Below are 18,222 nucleotides of genomic sequence, written 5' to 3'. Positions count from 1 at the left end.
TTCCCCCGACATGATAGAATTACTTGGGTGATTACGAAGTTCACTTAATAGAAAGAAAACGGTTTTGTGTATGTTTATAGTAACTGTCCATTTTCCAAGAAGAAAAACTCTTGTTCTAAGTAATCAAGCCCATCCCATGACATTACAGACTCCACACTATCAACCCATTGTTGCTGCTGATTTTGCTGATATTGCTGAAGCGGATGAGAATCTTTCACAGAAGACGATGAACTCTGAGAAACAGGTGTGTTCATTTCTTGGTGATTCCTCCATGACCCTTCCTGATCTTCACTGAAGCTTCTGCACAACAACTCGAAATTCTCCAGCAGGTCTGCAGTTTCTTCGAACGTCATTAGTCCGATCTCATCCTCCATTAGAAAAGCCTCCAGCTTGTCTTGATCAGCCTCTGATGCTGTGGGTTTATCATCACTGTACAAGCTTTCTTCTGTAATTGAATTCGGGTCCATGTCTGTCTCGTTTACGATCTCCTGTGCATTGTTATCATCTTCTTGAATTGGCTGGTGGGTCACTGGGTCTAGCCCAAGAAGCTTCAGCTTCTTCTTGATTCTGGTGTTCCAATGGTTCTTGATCTCGTTGTCGGTGCGACCCGGAAAATGCGAAGCAATCTTGGACCATCTGCAACCGCAAAATGGAAGTTCCAGTCATTTTCAGGACTTGATAACAATACGAGAACTTGACTGGACAATGCAACTGTAGGTGCAGTGCATATTTTTAAAAAGTGACTCATTTCAAATCACGAATTTTTCTTTGTATCTCTAGCATTATTCTGAGGACGTATATTCGTGACCTGTTACCGAGACGCGAATGAAGTTGAATCATTTGATCTTCCTCCGCCTCGGTGAAACCGCCTCTCTTAACATCAGGCCTCAAGTAATTGATCCACCTCAATCTGCAACTTTTGCCACATCTCAGCAAACCTATAAAACTCATCACACCATCCGATCAGTGTCTATTTGATGATCTGATTCTCACAAAAATTGAGGAGAGACTAAATTAACCTGCGAGTTTGGGAACCGTCCTCCAGCAATGGATGCCATTATTCATGATGAAGCTCGTGAGCTTATGGTCTTCCTCAATAGTCCAAGGACCGCGCTTCAGCCCGACCTTGTCACAACAGGGTTGCCTTCCCATTATTCGGTTTTCCATGCTTCAAGAACTGCATAAACAAGAAAAAAAGTTCACAAGCGAGCTCGAGCTCAAAAATTAAGCCAGAGCTTGCAAAATCATATATAGTCTACCAAAGATTCTGACAGATCACCACGGCATTAAAAAACTAGGATGTTCCTCAAGTGGGGGGAAAGATGATTGAATGGCAAAGCATATTTAAGAAATCGCAATGACTCCAAAATTATTGATAACAATTTGGGTACCGCCTTTTGGTTCAATGAGTGTCTTAATGTGTACCAGTAAAGACGAACCAGACGTGGGTTTGTTCCCATTGACAATCTTCACTTTGTGTGTGCGTCCATTATCTCTGCAGACCAAAGCCCTCTCTTATTGGGTTTAATTGTTTAAGACAAGAAAGACATGTTTTCTTTCCTTGCGGGAGATTCCTTCGCATTTAGGGTTTCTATCTGCTTGTTTTTTGTTGCTATTGGAGGTGGTTTATAGCTGCTCGTGTGATGAACAGGAAAACAAGAGATCCTTTTACCAAGTTCTCATGCCTGTGTATATATTCCATCAATGGATTTACTTGGAAGATGGAACAACTACATTGAGAAGACATGCAGAACTAGGAACATGACAAAACAACAACTCAAGAACATGAGACGGAGAAAAGGTGCAAACGAGTCCACCTTTGGAAAAGTTTAATCAGATGGACGACACTGACACGAGTCATATGAAAATAATTCAGTCTTGACCTCAGGCCCAAACGAAGTCGCTCATTCGATGAACTTTCAGAAACATGGGATTCGTCTAAAAGCATCAATTGCCTGCCTCATCATTGGCATTTTCTATGATACAGTGGCCAGTTTGTGCACTTAGGATAAGCTTAATTAAGGGCATAAAACCAAGGGACCAACTTTAAACTTGGAAAAAGATAATGGCCACTGATTAGAGAGGTGAAAGAGAATTGACAGTGTCGGAGCAAAGAAAGGCAAGAGAATCCAACCCCACTTCTTGTTCATTGCAAAGACATGACAAGAGTGAGCCCCATGTATCTGTTTCTCGATGCGAAGTCTTTCATGAATAGAGACATATGGGGACCCGAATTGATCTCGTGTACTTTCCTTGTATCGTCGATTATGCTTGAGCAAACCACCAACTAAGGCCAGAAACTGTCATATAGTAGACTGTAACTTTAACAAAGAACCACGACGATAGTGATGCATCATGATCTCGGTTGAGTAGATGAAGTAGACTATATCAGGAGGATCACGATCCTTATCATTCACAACCACGGCAAATAAAAGACACTGCTTTGAAACTAAATGACAAACTCAACAAAGCCCAAATTGTCCTTGAATGAGTGTGAAACCAGCAGGGAGATGAATGCTGCCTCAGTTGGGACCTCTTCGCCGTCCAGAATCGAGAAACTGCAATATCAGAGTCCCGTGTTCTTTCTAGACCCGACAAGTTCATGAACAGGAGAACCCGTCAATCCCTTTGATCAAGGACTTGACATCGACAATTTCCACAGAAGAAGAGTATCAAATCCCCCATGCTTCCCACGTTGCTGCTCTTGTCGTTGCTTTCTTATAATTATTGGATCCCTCCCTGATTCATGTATCATCACGATAGTCTTCTTCAACGAATAAAAACATTATACCGGTAATGAATAATCAATAAAAAATTGAGGGAAGTGCCTTCGGACTCATCTTTGATCGGTGGATTACAAGTTAAGGACATCACCCGCATGAAAGTTTAACTGAAATTAAAAAGTGGGCAATATCATATTTGTAATCTATCAATTAGAAGCCGAAAATTCTTATTAAACGGGATGAAATAAAATATAACCATCCGTAAAAACACGAAAAAGAAATGTGACGGGCTGCTGTTCCTTTTCATCAAAGAAACAGGCCGGCCATGGCCTGAAATGACAAGGCCAGGGCGTTGCATAAGCCCAACAGCAATATCTTTTCTTATCAATTACATTTTTTCACAAAAATTCAAATACTGCTCTTAAAATTTGAGATTTTGTAGAAGATTTTGCAAATTCTTTTTATTACGAAATATTTGAATTATTAATAAATGCAAAAAGAGTTACCGACACAACATGGAGAAATTGTGCGCATATTTTTGAATTTTTTTTGTGCGAAGGTTGTTTATGAGATAGAAAAGATTTAGATTTTAATATTTAGATACATGATTGATCCAATAGTAATATTAATTTATGCATTTATCTATCGACAAACTGTTTATTAAATAATTAATTGAGAATATCTCGGAGAAGAAAGAATTGCAGTCCCTTAAAAAAAAAAAGAGGTTCTCTTTGTTTTATGTAATGTCACGGAAAACTTGGATAACGGTTTGCGATGAGAGTAAATGGACTTATCAATGATTTTACTGTTCATCAATGGAAATGCAAACACTGCCATCCACACCATATTGATGTTAATTAAACTATGGGAAATTATGCATTCTTTAATTTAAAAAAAAGATTATTGGAATAAATTTGGTGCAGATATATAAGGTGACATATGTCCATCTTAAAGAAGGTAAGTAGCTCTCTTGATAAAATCTTGTTAGTCACTAGCAGATCAACACGCTTAGGTGCATATAAAGAAAAAGGAACTAAAAAGTACGTTTTAATTGTGAGATCGAGGATGATTAAAGATTTGAAATAGTTATTTGGAAGTGAATTATTTTTCGTAAATACAGGAATTTAATTATTAAACAAATCCCATCTTAAAGACGATGAGTAACTCTCTCAGTATCTCCACTAGTCATCACGGGTCGAAATAGAAGTAATTTTCCATCCTCAAACTTATATTGAAAAATTACAATAAAGTTCGTGTCAAGTATGCTACAAAAAGAATGATCATAATAACTTGTTACAAATAACAGATAAAACGTTGGTTTAAAAGGATTAGCATAACTAGCATAACTAGGATGTTAATCTTTTCTTGGTCTTAAACAATTCATATTCCTTTTCTAAAATAATCCAAAACATATTATGAAATCATTTTCGTTCTTTGTCACGGTATTTATACATGTGTGTGTGTGTGAGTTAGCTAGTAATTAGATAAGTAAGAGTCGTTTGTTTTGCAGAATATAAATGATTTGGAGAAGATTTTCCTAAAAATGATCGCTTATATTGTTTGTAATAATAAGTCAATGCAAATGTGTTCATTATCAATAATAATTTATGTTTAACTATTTTCGTGGATAATGAAAATATTTTTCATTTATTCATGTTTGTAAGCGATATAAGTGATCATTTTTAGGAATATTTTTAAAATCATTTATTTTTAGGCTCCGTTAGTTTTGCGGAAAACGCAATCTTTCTGGAAAATATTTTCCAGAAAATTATTTTCCAAAAAAACAACAATATTTTACGGTATTTAGTTAAAACTTGAAAATGAACTAAAAAATATTTTTCGTCGTTTGGTTAAATTTTCCTAAATAGACATACTATTTAGACGCTAATAACTTGAGCATGGGCAATCGAAAAATCGAGTACGGGCACTAGAGTCCCAGGTTCGACCACAATAGATCTTGAACCGGGTGTCGGGTTGAGGCACGGGCACCTCGGTCTCAGGCACGGCCACGATCGATGGACCTGAGCACAAACACCGAGGCCCTGGCCCAGCCTCGATGAACCCGAGCACAACCTTTGTGGACCTAGGCCCGAGTATTGGGGATCCAAGCTTAGGTATAGGGATCCTGCACTCAGTCTTTGTGGACCCGGGGCGTGGGCACTAGGATCTCGGGCAAAGGCGTCAGGATCCAAGCACAGGCATAGGCATTATAGTCAATTGCATTTTCGTGACAAGTTCTAGGACTTCCAATGCACTTATATCATAATTAAATTGAGATTTTTCATTAAATTTTTTTAATTATTATTTTCGTAAATCGGAGAAAAGTATGCTTAAGTGGGTGGGAGATATGACGTCACCAATGAGATGAGCGATCAGTTTTAAAATCAAATTTGTAACGTCATCAATGAGATGATCAATCAGTTTTAAAATCGAATTTTTCCACCTCTGCTTATTTTTCCAAGGGAAGACTTTAAGCAATTCATATTTAAAGGAAACATCTATGTGTTCAACATATTATAATGATCTTATATTTTATTGATGAGAAAATAAAGTAATTGATTTGCATAGTTAAATTTTTGTACCGCATGCATACTCTATAAATATTCTCTTTTTAATTTTTGTTAATTACGGGCAAAGTGGGACGATTGTTCTTAACTATTGGACGAAAAAAATTTCAATTTTACACTTTGCAACACTTTGTATGTTGAAAATTATGATAAATGTGGTTAATTTTTTTATTACAAATCTCGTTTAAAGTTGATGCACCCCACATTATTATTTTTTTAATAAACTAACTGCTTTTTTAAGGTTCTCTAAATAGCTGGTCTTTTGACATGCGTGCATGATTAAATCGTCAAAACTAAAATAACACCAGGTAGTCAAATTTTTGCTACCTAATTTGCGCTAATTGATCTTCTATGTACTTGTGTTTCGCCAGAATTTGACTACGCGACAAATTATCTTTCACCGAAAGTCTTTTTTTGATTTTATTAGAAGAAACAGGTTCTGTGATGATTCCAGATAGGAAATATCATGGCTAAGAACGTATACAAATTGTGCGGTAATTTAATCAATGACAAAACTTGATAACGTAATCACTTCAAACGAAACCAAACAAACAAGAACTATGCCGAGATTTAATTGACGACAAACCTGAAAACGTAAAATGCAACGCCACAATACAACAAGGCACCCAAGACATACAGCAAAGATATACACCGAATTAAATTGACGACGTGAATGTGGACTACAGCTGAGAAATACAAGAATTTAATCGACAACGCAAGTCTAGAAACTATAACTACAATGCAAGAAGTGAAAGACAGCATGTTTGTTTGTTTGTTTGTGCGTGGGGGCTCCGAAGAGTACAATGTGGCTATTTAAAGCCTATAACCGACCGTTATCAACGGATGTTACAAAAGAAGGTTACAAAGGGTTACCGAACAGTTACATTGACTGTGACATTGACTCCACTACCTTGACGATTTTTTACGGTTGTTTATTCCACTACGTTAACGTTTGCTTCTTCGACAGTTTCATCCAAGATTGTCGACTCCACTTCTTGTCAATTCCTTTAAGTTGTCGATTCATCAAGTTGTCGATAGTTATATTAATAAATGACCAAACTCTGCTCTCATCCATTAAGTCAATAACCAAAAATTGGTCATTTTTTGGTGCAAACAAATGACCCATTTAAAAGAATCGAATGATTGATGTGCCCCCTTATCGTCGGCGAATTTGATTTTTTCTTGCTGAATTTTATCTTGGTCAGATTCATCATATGGCTCATATTTTTCTACGAAAGACACATTTTGTGTAAAGTTTTCATGTGACCCTCTATCTTCGACATCATGATAGAATTATTTGGGTGATTACGAAGTTCACGTAACAGAAAGAACATAGTGTTGTGTATGTTCATAGTAAATGTCCATTTTCCAAGAAGAAAAGCTCTTGTTCTAAGTAATCAAGCCCATCCCATGACATTACAGACTCCACACTATCAACCCATTGTTGCTGCTGGTTTTGCTGGTGTTGCTGAAGCGGATGAGAATCTTCCACAGAAGCTGATGAACTCTGAGAAACAGGTGTGTTCATTTCTTGGTGATTCCTCCATGACCCTTCCTGATCTTCACTGAAGCTTCCGCACAACAACTCGAAATTCTCCAGCAGGCCGGCAGTTTCTTGGAACGTCATTAGCCCGATCTCTTCCTCCATTAGAAAAGCCTCCAGCTTGTCTTGATCAGCCTCTAATGCTGTGGGTTTATTATCACAGTACAAGCTTTCTTCTGTAATTGGATTCAGGTCCATGTCTGTCTTGTTTACGATCTCTTGTGCATTGTTTTGATCTTCTTGAATTGGCTGGTGGGTCACTGGGTCTAGCCCAAGAAGCTTCAGCTTCTTCTTGATTCTGGTGTTCCAATGGTTCTTGATCTCGTTGTCGGTGCGACCCGGAAAATGCGAAGCAATCTTGGACCATCTGCAGCCATAAAATGGAAGTCCCAATCCTTATCAGGACTTGATAACAACAATACAAGAGCTTGCTAGCTGGACAATGCAACGTAGGTGCAGTTGCATATTTAAAAGAGTGACTCATTTGAAATCACAAATTTTTCTTCGTATCTCTAGCATAATTCGAAGGACGTATGTTCATGACCTGTTACCGAGACGCGAATGAAGTTCAATGATTTGATCTTCCTCCACCTCGGTGAAACCGCCTCTCTTAACATCAGGCCTCAAGTAATTGATCCACCTCAATCTGCAACTTTTGCCACATCTCAGCAAACCTATAAAACTCATCACACCATCCGATCAGTGTCTATTTGGAGATCTGATTCTCACAAAAGTTGGGGAGAGACTAAATTAACCTGCGAGTTTGGGAACCGTCTTCCAGCAACGGATGCCATTATTCATGATGAAGCTCGCAAGCTTATGGTCTTCCTCAATAGTCCATGGACCGCGCTTCAGCCCGACCTTATCGCAACAGGGTTGCCTGCCCATTCTTCAGGGTCCGATGCTTCAAGCACTGCACAAACGAGAAAAGAAAGTTCGCAAGCAAGCTCGAGTTTGAAAGACTAAGCCAGAGCTTGCGAAATCATTTATAGTCTGCCAAAGATTCTGACAGATCACCACGGCATTAAAAAACTGGGATGTTCCTAACTGGGGTGAAAGATGATTGAATGGCAAAGCATATTAAAGAAACGGCAATGACTCCAAAATCATTGATGACCATTTGGGCACCGCGTTTTGGTTCAACACCAACCATTGACAATGTGTAATTAAGTATTTGAAACTCGAACACAGATAATGACTACTGATTAGAGGGGTAAAAGAGGATTTGGCTGTGTTGGAGCAAAGAAGGGAAAGAGAATCGAACCCCACTTCACGTCCAATGCAAGGACATGACAAGAATGAGCACCATGTATCTGTTCTAAGTCGTAATAAATAGAGACATATGGGATCGATTTAGTTTGAACAGACCACCATCGAAGGCCGAAAACTGTGTCATATGGTAGACTGTAAGTTTAACAAAGGACGACGATGGCGACAGAGATGCATCCCGATCTCGGGTGAGCAGATGAAGTTGGTTGTATCAGGAGAATCGCGATCCTACCATTCGCAACCACAGCAGATAAAAGACATTTGGCTTTGGAAACTAAATGACAAACTCGACGCGCCATCAAATTGTCTATGAATGAGTGTGAAACGAGCAGGGAGATGAAGGCTGCTGCCTCAGTTGGCACCTCTTCTTCGCCTACCAGAATCGAGAAACAGGCAACACCCAGCGTCCCAGGTTCTTTCTTGGCCCGACAAGTTCATGAACAGAAGTCTGACCAAAGAAAATATTCATGAACAGAGGAACCCAAAAACAACTTCAATTAAGTCAAAAGCGGAATAAAGAAAGGAGGTAGATAAATAAAGAAAAAAGAGTAGCTTCAATGTTGACGAAGTTCGGCAAACCTAAACCCCATTTAGAATAACATTATGAGAATAAAAACGGGTCTAGGGCAAATCATACATTGACTCGAGGTTGCTGTTTTACTTTTATTTTTTTATTTCTTTTGTCTCTTCCCTTTTTCGTGGAAAGTACGAGTGTCGGCCGAATAAAAAAAGACAAGGGAAAATGACTCAAATAGTTACTGAATTTTGACCCAATATACAATGTAGTCATTAAACTTTTAATTTGTTAAATATGGTCCCTGAACTTTAATCTAATATGCAATGTGGTCCCTGAACTTTTAATTTGTTCAATATCGTTCATAAACTTTTGAAGGATTATATTAAGCATTTGCATATAGTTCAGAGAATATATTGAATATGTACCAAAAGTTCAAGGACAACATTGCACATTAAGCTAAAGTTAAAGGATCACATTGTACAAATTAAAAATTCATAGACCATATTACACATTTGACCAAAGTTCAGGGACTGTTTGTATTATTATTCCAAAAGGCAACAGAGGGATGATTTCAGTGTTCATCAATGGAAAAGCAAACATGGCCAACCGCACCATATTGAATGGGAAATAATGCAATCTTTAATTTAAAAAAAAATATTATTGGAATAAATTTGGTGTAGATATATAAGGTGACACTTATCCATCTTATAAGCAGCTCTCTTGATATAATCTTGTTAATCACTAGCGGATTGACATGCTTAGGTGCATATAAAGAGAAAGGAACCAAAGGTACGTTCTAATTGTGAGAGAGAGAGAGAGAGAAAATGTTTCAAGATTCGAAATAGTTATCTGGAAGTGAATTTTTATTTCCGCTAAATACAGTAATTAAGGTAACATAAAAATCCCATCTTAAAGACGATGGGTAACTCTCTCGGTATCTCTGCTAATCATCACGGGTCGTAATCGAAGTAATTTTCCATCCTCAAACTTTTATTGAAAATTTCCAGTAACGTTCATATCAAGTATGCAACAAAAAAAAGGATCATAATAACGCGTTACAAATGATAGATAAAGCGTTGATTTAAGAGGATTAGCATACCAAGGATGTTATCTCAAGATCATGAACTTAAATAATTTTTTCTCAGTCTTAAACAATTTAGTTTCGTTTTCTAAAATAATCCAAAACATATTATGAAATTATTTTCATTATTTGCCACGATTGTGTGTTTGTGTGTGTGTACACTTGGATAAATAAGGATCCGTTTGTTTCGCTGAAAATAAATTATTTAAAATAAATATTCTTTAAAATGATCACTTGTACCGTTTGGAGTGATTAGTCAACGCAAAATGTTTTCATTATCGATAACAATTTAAATCTAAATATTTTCGTGAACGATAAAAAAAATTTCAATTCATTCATTTTCGTAAATTGTAAAAGCGATCATTGTTAAGAATTTTCACGAAATAAATGTACCTTAAGTTTAATCATAACCCGTTAAGAATGTTGTAGCTCAATCGAAAGTGCTCCAATGATGAACGAATGCGACTAATGAGTTCGATGTCCCACGGCCCAAAAAGCACATATAGCTGTTTCCATAGAAATTGACCCCTTCATTAGTGATAATTAAATCGAGATTCCTCCTCGTTCGATTTTTTTAATTATTATTTTCGTGAATTTGGAGAAAAGAACGCTTCTGTGGGTCCCACCCTCGTGGAGATACGACGTCATCGATGAGATGATCGATTTGGATTTAAAATCAAATTTCTCCACCTCTGTTGAATTTTCCTAGTGACGACTTTTTTTCTTTTGTTTCGAGCCTAGTGAAGACTTTAAGCAATTCACGTTTAAATGAAACATCCATGTGTTCGACATATTACAATGATCTTATATTTTATTGATGAGAAAATAAAATAATTGATTCGCATAGTCAAATGTTTGTACCGCATGCATACTCTATAGATATTCTCGTTTTAATTTTTGCTAATTACTGGCAAAGTGGGGCGATCACTCTTAACTATTGGAGGAAAATTTTTTCGATGTTACGCTTTACAACACTTTGTATGTTGAAAATTTATTCAAATTTTTGCTACCTAATTTGCGATAACTGATCTTCTACGTATTTGTGTTTTGCCAAAATTTGACTCCGCGACAAAATATCTTTCACATAAAGTCGTTTTTCAATTTTATTATAGGAGATGTTTTGTAGCGATTCCAGATGGGAAATATCACAAGTAGACAAGTGAATCAATAACTTCACTACATACCCAAACTGTGCTATAATTTAATCAACGACAAAACTTGAGAGTGTAATTACTTCAAATGGAATTAAACGAATACAAATTATGCCAGAATTTAATCGACGACAATAAAGACCTAGGACATACATCAAAAATACACGTCAGAATTTAATTAACGACGCGAATTTGAAAACACATCGGAATTTAATTGATAACACGAGTCTAGAAAGTATAACTACCATGCAGAAATTGAAAGATAACATATTTTTTTGTTTGTGCACGGGGGTCTCCGGAGAGTACAATGTGGCTATTTTAAAGCCTACAATAATGGAGGTTACAAATGGTTACCGAATGGTTATGTTGACTCTACTACCTTAACGATTTCTTCGACTCTACAATCTTGATGGTTACTTTATTCCACTACGTTGACGATTGCTTCTTCGACGGTTGCATTCGACATTGTCAACTCCACTTTTTGTCGATTCCTTCGGGCTGTCGATAATTCGATTCATAAATATCCAAATTCTGCTGTTATCGACTAAATCTATCACATAATCGATAATAAAAGAGAAATTGATCATTTTTTGGTGCAAACAAATACCCCCTTTAAAATAACTAAATGATTCATCGATCGTTCGATCTTTTAAATTAAATAATCAAGAGTTATTATCTGTCCCATTGTCGTCAACAAATTTGATTTTTTCTTGCCAAATTTTATCTTCGTCAGATTCACCGTATGGCTCATATTCTTCCACAAAAGTCATAGTCCTCTGTCTCTATCCTTAAGTAATTGCTCACACTTATACACTCTCGTTGCCAATTTGAGAAGAGGGAGAAGGAAGAAGGAGAAAGGTGGGATTTTTAATGGTACTTTCATGAATGAGAACGGAGACGGGGGGTCCTTTCGGGTGTGCTCGTGAGCGGGAGGCAGCAGAAGCGGTTTCCATGGCGGCGAGGGACCGTCGGACAGGCGGCAGGGGCGGCGGCGACGTCTCGTGGAGCAGGTTCTTCTGGTGCACCATCTTCGCCGTCCTTTCTTGCGTTCTCTTCACTGTCTTCACCTTCTCCACCCTTCGCCTCTCCTTCGGAGGTTACCCACTCTCTCTCTCTCTCTCTGTTTTTCATTTCGTCGCTCCTTAATGTTCATCACTTCCCCCCAGAATCGACGATCACCATCGACGTGGGGGCAAAAAAATTTAAGAACTTGTATTACGAGCTCTGATTGTTGATCGATTTCGCCAGTCGTCATTTCATTTGGCGTGGGATTTCTTGTGCTTGAATGAATTCCGTGTGATGCTCTGTTTTCGTGCATGAATTCGTGGGTCAAATTATAGCAATTCTCAGTTTCTACTTCGTTCTGCTTCTTGAATCGATGGTTCGAATTGCCTCCAGAACGTAAAAGCAGAGAGAGTTTCGTCCTTCCTATCTTGTGATCGCCGACTGAAGATGATAACGAGCTCAAAAACCAAACTTGCTGTTTCCGTTTCCCCTGTTCTTGGGCGGCGGATTTTGCGCAACAAGAACTCCTCCTGCAAGTTGAGGGCGTTGCGCGATTTTCTGTTGCGGATAATCTTTTTAATTTGAAAAGTTCCTCGGAATCGATTCTCACGGCGTTTTTATTATAAATATATTTTTTAAATTAAAAGTTTATCTGTTGATTTCGTAAGTTGATGCTTGTGCAGAAACTTTTCAACCGGTGGTAGTCCCCTCGTGGCGGAATCCGGCGATGAGAGCCGTCTCCAGCGGCTCGGAGCCCGCTCCGTTGGTTTCGATAAGGGAAACGGTACCAGGCGGTGATTTTCCTCAAGTACCCTCCATCGTCTCGCTTATTTACGAGGGAGGACATTCACTGCATCTACGTGGCGGCCTCAGACTCGGCCAAGCTGTGGCTCAAGCAACCGCCAGCTGTCGTGGACAGCGATGATTCCCGCGAGCAGATCGTGCGGTGCCCGCTTGCTGAGAACGGGTCCTTGATGTCTCTCGCCTTCGAGTCCGACGAACAGGTCCCACCAAGGCCGAGTCATCGGTGGGGCTCGCTGGTGTATGAGGCCGTGATTGACCGTGATAACACCACGGTCGTTTCTACTTCGGGTATGAATTCGTGGTAACCTAGTGATGCTCTGTTTTCGGGTATGAATTCGTGGGTCAAATTCTAGCGAGTCGCAGTTTCTACTTCGTTCCGTTTCTTGAATCGATAGTTCGAATGACTTTCGTGGCCAGCTAATCATTACTGACGATATGTGAAAAGCTGAAACTTTTTGACTTCAAACTTGCATTGCTCAAGAAGTCAAGTAAATTTTAAGAACCTAAAGTCGAGTAGTAGTATTTCAAATTATTTTCTTCCGATTTCCTGCCAATTTGTTTTATACGCTCGATAGTTTGCCTATTTTTGTTTATGATATTTATTAACCGAGCTAGACGTGAGTTGCAATGTTTATTAAAAGTTGTGGCTTCTGACTCAGAAAGAGTCCTTGCATCGTGGTGGAATGAGGGGTGTGTTATTACATGTCACATGCTTTCGCTAGGGCATGATTGGGCAAAAGCTGCCTTGAAATTTCAATGCCTTTCCAATATGATAAACAATAGAATGACATAAACTGACTCAAACAAGTATCATTTGATAGGAAAATAATCTAAACTGTTATTTTTGTTGTCTCGGGTTCTTAATGACCCTAATGCTTCCGGGGATGTACTCAAGTTTCGTGCTAAAGCATTGAAGAAGCTTGGGACAATCTTTCAAGTGAGTGTCATTTACTTCAAGAAAAATTGTGCACTTGATTACAAGAAGACGTTTTCAGTCTCGATATATGGTTAAATTTGTCCCTTACTTCTCAAGGTGCTAAGTCTGCTTAGAGTAGAGAGAACAACCTGTGATACGAGGGTGACATCAAAGCAGACAAAGTTTCAAATTCATAATGTTCTTCTTATCTAGAATCTTTGTTGTGTGTATTTATTTAACTTCTCTCTTGTAGTGGACATTCTTCACGTCATAAGGCGATGCTTGGAAAACAAATGCAATGACCAGATGGCTTAAAGAATGTCCACTACAAGAAAAATTAAATAAATACACACAACAAAGATGCTAGGTAAAAAGAACATTATGATTTTGAAGCTTTGTCTGCTATGACGCCATCCTCATGTCGCAAGCTGTTCTCTCTATTGTAAGCAGACTTAGCACCCTGAGAAATAAGGGACAAATTTAACCATATATCAAGACTGAAAACGTCTTCTTGTAATCAAGTGCACAATTTTTCCTGAAGCAAATGACACTCACTTGAAAGATTGTCCCAAGCTTCTTCAAAGCTTTAGCACAAAGCTTGAGAACATCCTCGGAAGCATTAGGGTCTTTAAGAACTCGAGACAACAAAAATAACAGTTTTGATTATTTTCCTATCAAATGACACTTGTTTGAGTCAGCTTATGTCATCCTATTGTTTATCATACTGGAAAGTCATTGAAATTTCAAGGCTGCTTTTGCCCAATCACGCCCTAGAGAAAGCATGTGACATATAATAACACACCCCTCATTCCACCATTATGATGCAAGCATTCTTTCTGAGCCAGAAGAACAACTTTTAATAAACATTGCAACTAACGTCTAGCTCGGTTCACATATATCAAAAACAAAAATAGGCAAACTATCGAGCATATAAAACAAATTGGCAGGAAATCGGAAGAAAACAATTTGAAATTTCAACTATGATCCCACCTCCACTCACTCAGCAGTCATTGAGGTACAGAGGGATGATCCACCTAAGCATACTACGATCGTTTGTCCACATGTCGACTTCAGGTTCTTAAAATTTAGTTGACTTCTTGAGCAATGCGAGTTTGAAGTCAAAAAGTTCCAGCTTTTTAGGTTATGGGGTTAGAACCATGCTCACACCTACTTGTATTTTGCCGGAATTTGATTGCGCAATAAAATATTTTTCATCGAAAGTCATTCTTCAATTTTATTAGAGGGGACAGGTTCTGTGGCGAGTGGACAAGAGAATCGATAACTTCACTTCAAATGGAAGTAAACGTACACAAATTGTGCTGCAATTTAATTTACGACAAAACATGAGAATGTAATCACTTCAAACGGACACAAACTATGCCGATATTTAATCGACGACAAACCTGAAAACGTAAAGATGCAATGTCAAAATACGACAAGGTACCTAGAATATACATAAAAAATACATGCCGAATTTAATTGATGATGTGAATGTGGACTACAGTTAAGAAACACGTCGGAATTTAATCGATGACGCGAGTCTGGAAACTATAACTACAGTGCAAGAAGTGAAAGATAGCATGTTTGTTTGTTTGTTTGTGCGGGAGGAGCCTCCAAGAGTATGACGTGGCTATTTAAAGCATACGGTTATCGACGGATGATACAAAGGAAGATTACAAACAGTTACTGAATGGTTATATTGACTCTACTACCTTGACGGTTTTTTTTCTCCACCATCTAGATGGTTGCTTTATTCCACTACGTTGATGTTTGCTTCTTCGACGGTTGCATCCGAGATTGTCGACTCCACTTCTATCAATTCATCAGTTGTCAATTGTTCAAGTTATCGATAATTCTATTCATAAATGATCAAACTCTGCTCTCACCGACTAATTGTATCACATGTCGATAATAATAAAAAGTTTGTCATTTTTTTGTGCAAACAAATTCCCCTTCTAAAAGAATCAAATGATTTACGTACCCTTGTCATAGGCAAATTTGTTTTTTCTTGCTGAATTTTATCTTGGTCAAATTCGTCATATGGCTCATAGTTTTCTACGAAAGACACATTTTGTGTAAAGTTTTCATGTGGCCCTCTATCTTCGACGACATGATAAAATTATTTGAGTGATTACCAAGTTCACATAACAGAAAGAACAAAGTGTTGTGTATGTTCATAGAAACTCTCCATTTTCCAAGAAGAAAAGCTCTTGTTCTAAGTAATCAAGCCCATCCCATGACATTACAGACTCCACACTATCAACCCATTGTTGCTGCTGATTTTGCTGGTGTTGCTGAAGCGGATGATAATCTTCCACAGAAGCTGATGAACTCTGAGAAACAGGTGTGTTCATTCCTTGGTGATTCCTCCTTGACCCTTCCTGATCTTCACTTAAGCTTCCGCACAACAACTCGAAATTCTCCAGCAGGCCGGCAGTTTCTTTGAACATCGTTAGTCCGATCTCATCCTCCATTAGAAAAGCCTCCAGCTTGTCTTGATCAGCCTCTAATGCTGTGGGTTTATCATCACTGTACAAGCTTTCTTCTGTAATTGGATTCAGGTCCATGTCCGTCTCGCTTGCGATCTCTTGTGCATTGTTTTGATCTTCTTGAATTGGCTGGTGGGTCATTGGGTCTAGCCCAAGGAGCTTCAGCTTCTTCTTGATTCTGGTGTTCCAATGGTTCTTGATCTCATTGTCGGTGCGACCCGGAAAATGTGAAGCAATCTTGGACCATCTGCAACCGCAAAATGGAAGTTCCAATCCTTTTCAGGACTTGATAACAACAATACGAGAACTTGCTCGCTGGACAATGCAACGGTAGGTGCAGTGCATATTTAAAAAAGGGACTCATTTCAAATCACGAATTTTTCTTTGTATATCTAGCATAATTCGAAGGACGTATGTTCGTGACCTGTTACCGAGACGCGAATGAAGTTGAATGATTTGATCTTCCTCCACCTCAGTGAAACCGCCTCTCTTAACATCAGGCCTCAAGTAATTAATCCACCTCAATCTGCAACTTTTGCCACATCTCAGCAAACCTGTAAAACTCGTCACACCATCCGATCAGTGTCTATTTGATGATCTGATTCTCACAAAAATTGGGGAGAGACTAAATTAACCTGCGAGTTTGGGAACCGTCTTCCAGCAATGGATGCCATTATTCATGATGAAGCTCACGAGCTTATGGTCTTCCTCGATTGTCCACGGACCGCGCATCAGCCCGTACTTGTCGCAACAGGGTTGCCTTCCCATTCTTCGGGGTCCGATGCTTCAAGCACTGCACAAACGAGAAAAGAAAGTTCGCGAGCAAGCTGAGTTCGAAAGATCAAGCCAGAGCTTGCGAAATCGTTTATAGTCTTCCAAAGATTCTGACAGATCACCACGGCATTAAAAAACTAGGATGTTCCTAACTGGGGGGTGAAAGATGATTGAATGTCAAAGCATATTAAAGAAACGGCAATGACCCCAAAATTATTGATGACCATTTGGGCACCGCGTTTTGGTTCAACACCAACCATTGACAATGTGGAATTAAGTTATTGAAACTTGAACACAGATGATGACTACTGGTTAGAGAATGGAACCCCACGTCATGTTCAACGCAAGGACATGACAAGAGACATATGGGGACCTGAAATGATCTCGAGTGCTTCCTGGTATCGTCGATTTAGTTCGAACAAACCGCCAACGAAGGCCAAAAACTCTGTCATATAGTAGACTGTAAGTTTAACAAAGCACGATGACGACGATAGCGATGCATCGCGATCTCGGCTGAGCGGATGAAGCAGATTTGTATCAGGACAATCGCGATCCTTACCATTCGCAACCACGGCAGATGAAAGACATTTGGCTTTGGAAACTAAATGACAAACTCGACGCGCCATCAAATTGTCTTTGAATGAGTGTGAAACGAGCGGGGAGATGAATGCTGCTGCCTCAGTTGGCACCTCTTCTTGGCCTTCCAGAATCGAGAAACTGGCAACACCCAGCGTCCCAGGTTCTTTCTCGGCCCGACAAGTTCATGAACAGAAGAACCCGAAAACAACTTCCAATTAAGTCAAAGCGGAATAAAGAAAGGAGGAAAGATGAATAAAGAAAAAAGAAAGAAGTAGCTTCATTGTTGACGAAATTCGGCAGTCCTAAACTCCATTTAGAATAACATTATGAGAATAAAAAATGTGTCTAGGGAAAATCATACATTGACTCGACTTTGATGGTTTGCTTTTCTTTTTTTTTTCTTTTGTCTCTCCCCTTTTCGTGGAAAGTGCGAGAGAGGCGGCTGAATAAAAAAAGGCAAGGGAAAATGACTCAAATAGCTCATGAACTTTGGCCCAATGTACAATATGATCCTTAAACTTTTAATTTATTCAATGTGGTCCATGAACTTTAGCCTAATGTGTAATGTGGCCCCTGAACTTTTGATACAGGTTTAATGTAGTCCCTGAACTTTTGAAGGACTATATTGAACATTTTCATATAGTTCAGGGACTACATTAAATATTTATCAAAAGTTCAGTGACCATATTGAACAAATTCAAAGTTCAAGGACCACATTGCACATTGAGTTAAAATTCAAGCACCACATTGAATAAATTAAAAATTCAAGGACCATATTACACATTGAACCAAAGTTCAGAGATC

The 18,222-nt window shown here is 38.6% G+C and overlaps 4 protein-coding genes across 4 annotated transcripts; 1 reads left to right on the top strand and 3 right to left on the bottom strand.

Annotated features, from left to right (window-relative positions):
* LOC115672468 (myb-related protein 315-like) lies at nucleotides 1-1,152 on the bottom strand. Its single transcript, XM_056314073.1, has 3 exons — nucleotides 1,020-1,152; nucleotides 809-938; nucleotides 1-636 (listed from the first exon to the last, which is right to left on the bottom strand). Exons 1-3 carry the CDS (start codon nucleotides 1,150-1,152, stop codon nucleotides 75-77), a joined length of 825 nt encoding a protein of 274 aa, XP_056170048.1. The 3' UTR covers nucleotides 1-74.
* A 5,457-nt stretch (nucleotides 1,153-6,609) lies between these two features.
* LOC115666866 (myb-related protein 315-like) lies at nucleotides 6,610-8,304 on the bottom strand. Its single transcript, XM_056314026.1, has 3 exons — nucleotides 7,589-8,304; nucleotides 7,378-7,507; nucleotides 6,610-7,200 (listed from the first exon to the last, which is right to left on the bottom strand). The coding sequence occupies exons 1-3, from the start codon at nucleotides 7,719-7,721 to the stop codon at nucleotides 6,639-6,641; spliced, it is 825 nt and encodes a 274-aa protein (XP_056170001.1). The 5' UTR covers nucleotides 7,722-8,304; the 3' UTR covers nucleotides 6,610-6,638.
* Nucleotides 8,305-11,671: 3,367 nt separating this feature from the next.
* LOC130138777 (glycosyltransferase family 92 protein RCOM_0530710-like) lies at nucleotides 11,672-12,965 on the top strand. Its single transcript, XM_056313872.1, has 3 exons — nucleotides 11,672-11,947; nucleotides 12,540-12,650; nucleotides 12,730-12,965. The coding sequence occupies exons 1-3, from the start codon at nucleotides 11,737-11,739 to the stop codon at nucleotides 12,963-12,965; spliced, it is 558 nt and encodes a 185-aa protein (XP_056169847.1). The 5' UTR covers nucleotides 11,672-11,736.
* A 2,695-nt stretch (nucleotides 12,966-15,660) lies between these two features.
* Nucleotides 15,661-16,833, bottom strand: LOC115665261 (myb-related protein 315-like). Its single transcript, XM_056313871.1, has 3 exons — nucleotides 16,701-16,833; nucleotides 16,497-16,619; nucleotides 15,661-16,340 (listed from the first exon to the last, which is right to left on the bottom strand). The coding sequence occupies exons 1-3, from the start codon at nucleotides 16,831-16,833 to the stop codon at nucleotides 15,751-15,753; spliced, it is 846 nt and encodes a 281-aa protein (XP_056169846.1). The 3' UTR covers nucleotides 15,661-15,750.
* Nucleotides 16,834-18,222: the final 1,389 nt, after the last annotated feature.

This window comes from Syzygium oleosum, unplaced genomic scaffold (genome assembly GCF_021117445.2).
Source record: "Syzygium oleosum isolate NSW1041296 unplaced genomic scaffold, Sole_v2.1 Sole_v2.08, whole genome shotgun sequence".
In the NCBI taxonomy this organism is placed as follows: domain Eukaryota; kingdom Viridiplantae; phylum Streptophyta; class Magnoliopsida; order Myrtales; family Myrtaceae; genus Syzygium; species Syzygium oleosum.
Note: the sequence above shows the minus strand (reverse complement) of the source record. Positions and strands in the feature narration are given on the sequence as shown.

Excerpts from the sequence above, each read along its gene's own strand:
- LOC115672468 (XM_056314073.1), bottom strand. The coding sequence starts at position 1,152 with ATGGGAAGGCAACCCTGTTGTGACAAGGTCGGGCTGAAGCGCGGTCCT. Across the intron at positions 939-1,019 it reads GACGGTTCCCAAACTCGCAG|GTTTGCTGAGATGTGGCAAA; the intron begins GTTAATTTAGTC and ends TGAGTTTTATAG. Across the intron at positions 637-808 it reads CATTCGCGTCTCGGTAACAG|ATGGTCCAAGATTGCTTCGC; the intron begins GTCACGAATATA and ends TTGCGGTTGCAG.
- LOC115666866 (XM_056314026.1), bottom strand. The coding sequence starts at position 7,721 with ATGGGCAGGCAACCCTGTTGCGATAAGGTCGGGCTGAAGCGCGGTCCA. Across the intron at positions 7,508-7,588 it reads GACGGTTCCCAAACTCGCAG|GTTTGCTGAGATGTGGCAAA; the intron begins GTTAATTTAGTC and ends TGAGTTTTATAG. Across the intron at positions 7,201-7,377 it reads CATTCGCGTCTCGGTAACAG|ATGGTCCAAGATTGCTTCGC; the intron begins GTCATGAACATA and ends TTATGGCTGCAG.
- LOC130138777 (XM_056313872.1), top strand. The coding sequence starts at position 11,737 with ATGAGAACGGAGACGGGGGGTCCTTTCGGGTGTGCTCGTGAGCGGGAG. Across the intron at positions 11,948-12,539 it reads CCTTCGCCTCTCCTTCGGAG|AAACTTTTCAACCGGTGGTA; the intron begins GTTACCCACTCT and ends ATGCTTGTGCAG. Across the intron at positions 12,651-12,729 it reads AAGGGAAACGGTACCAGGCG|ACTCGGCCAAGCTGTGGCTC; the intron begins GTGATTTTCCTC and ends TGGCGGCCTCAG.
- LOC115665261 (XM_056313871.1), bottom strand. The coding sequence starts at position 16,833 with ATGGGAAGGCAACCCTGTTGCGACAAGTACGGGCTGATGCGCGGTCCG. Across the intron at positions 16,620-16,700 it reads GACGGTTCCCAAACTCGCAG|GTTTGCTGAGATGTGGCAAA; the intron begins GTTAATTTAGTC and ends CGAGTTTTACAG. Across the intron at positions 16,341-16,496 it reads TCAACTTCATTCGCGTCTCG|GATTGGAACTTCCATTTTGC; the intron begins GTAACAGGTCAC and ends AGTCCTGAAAAG.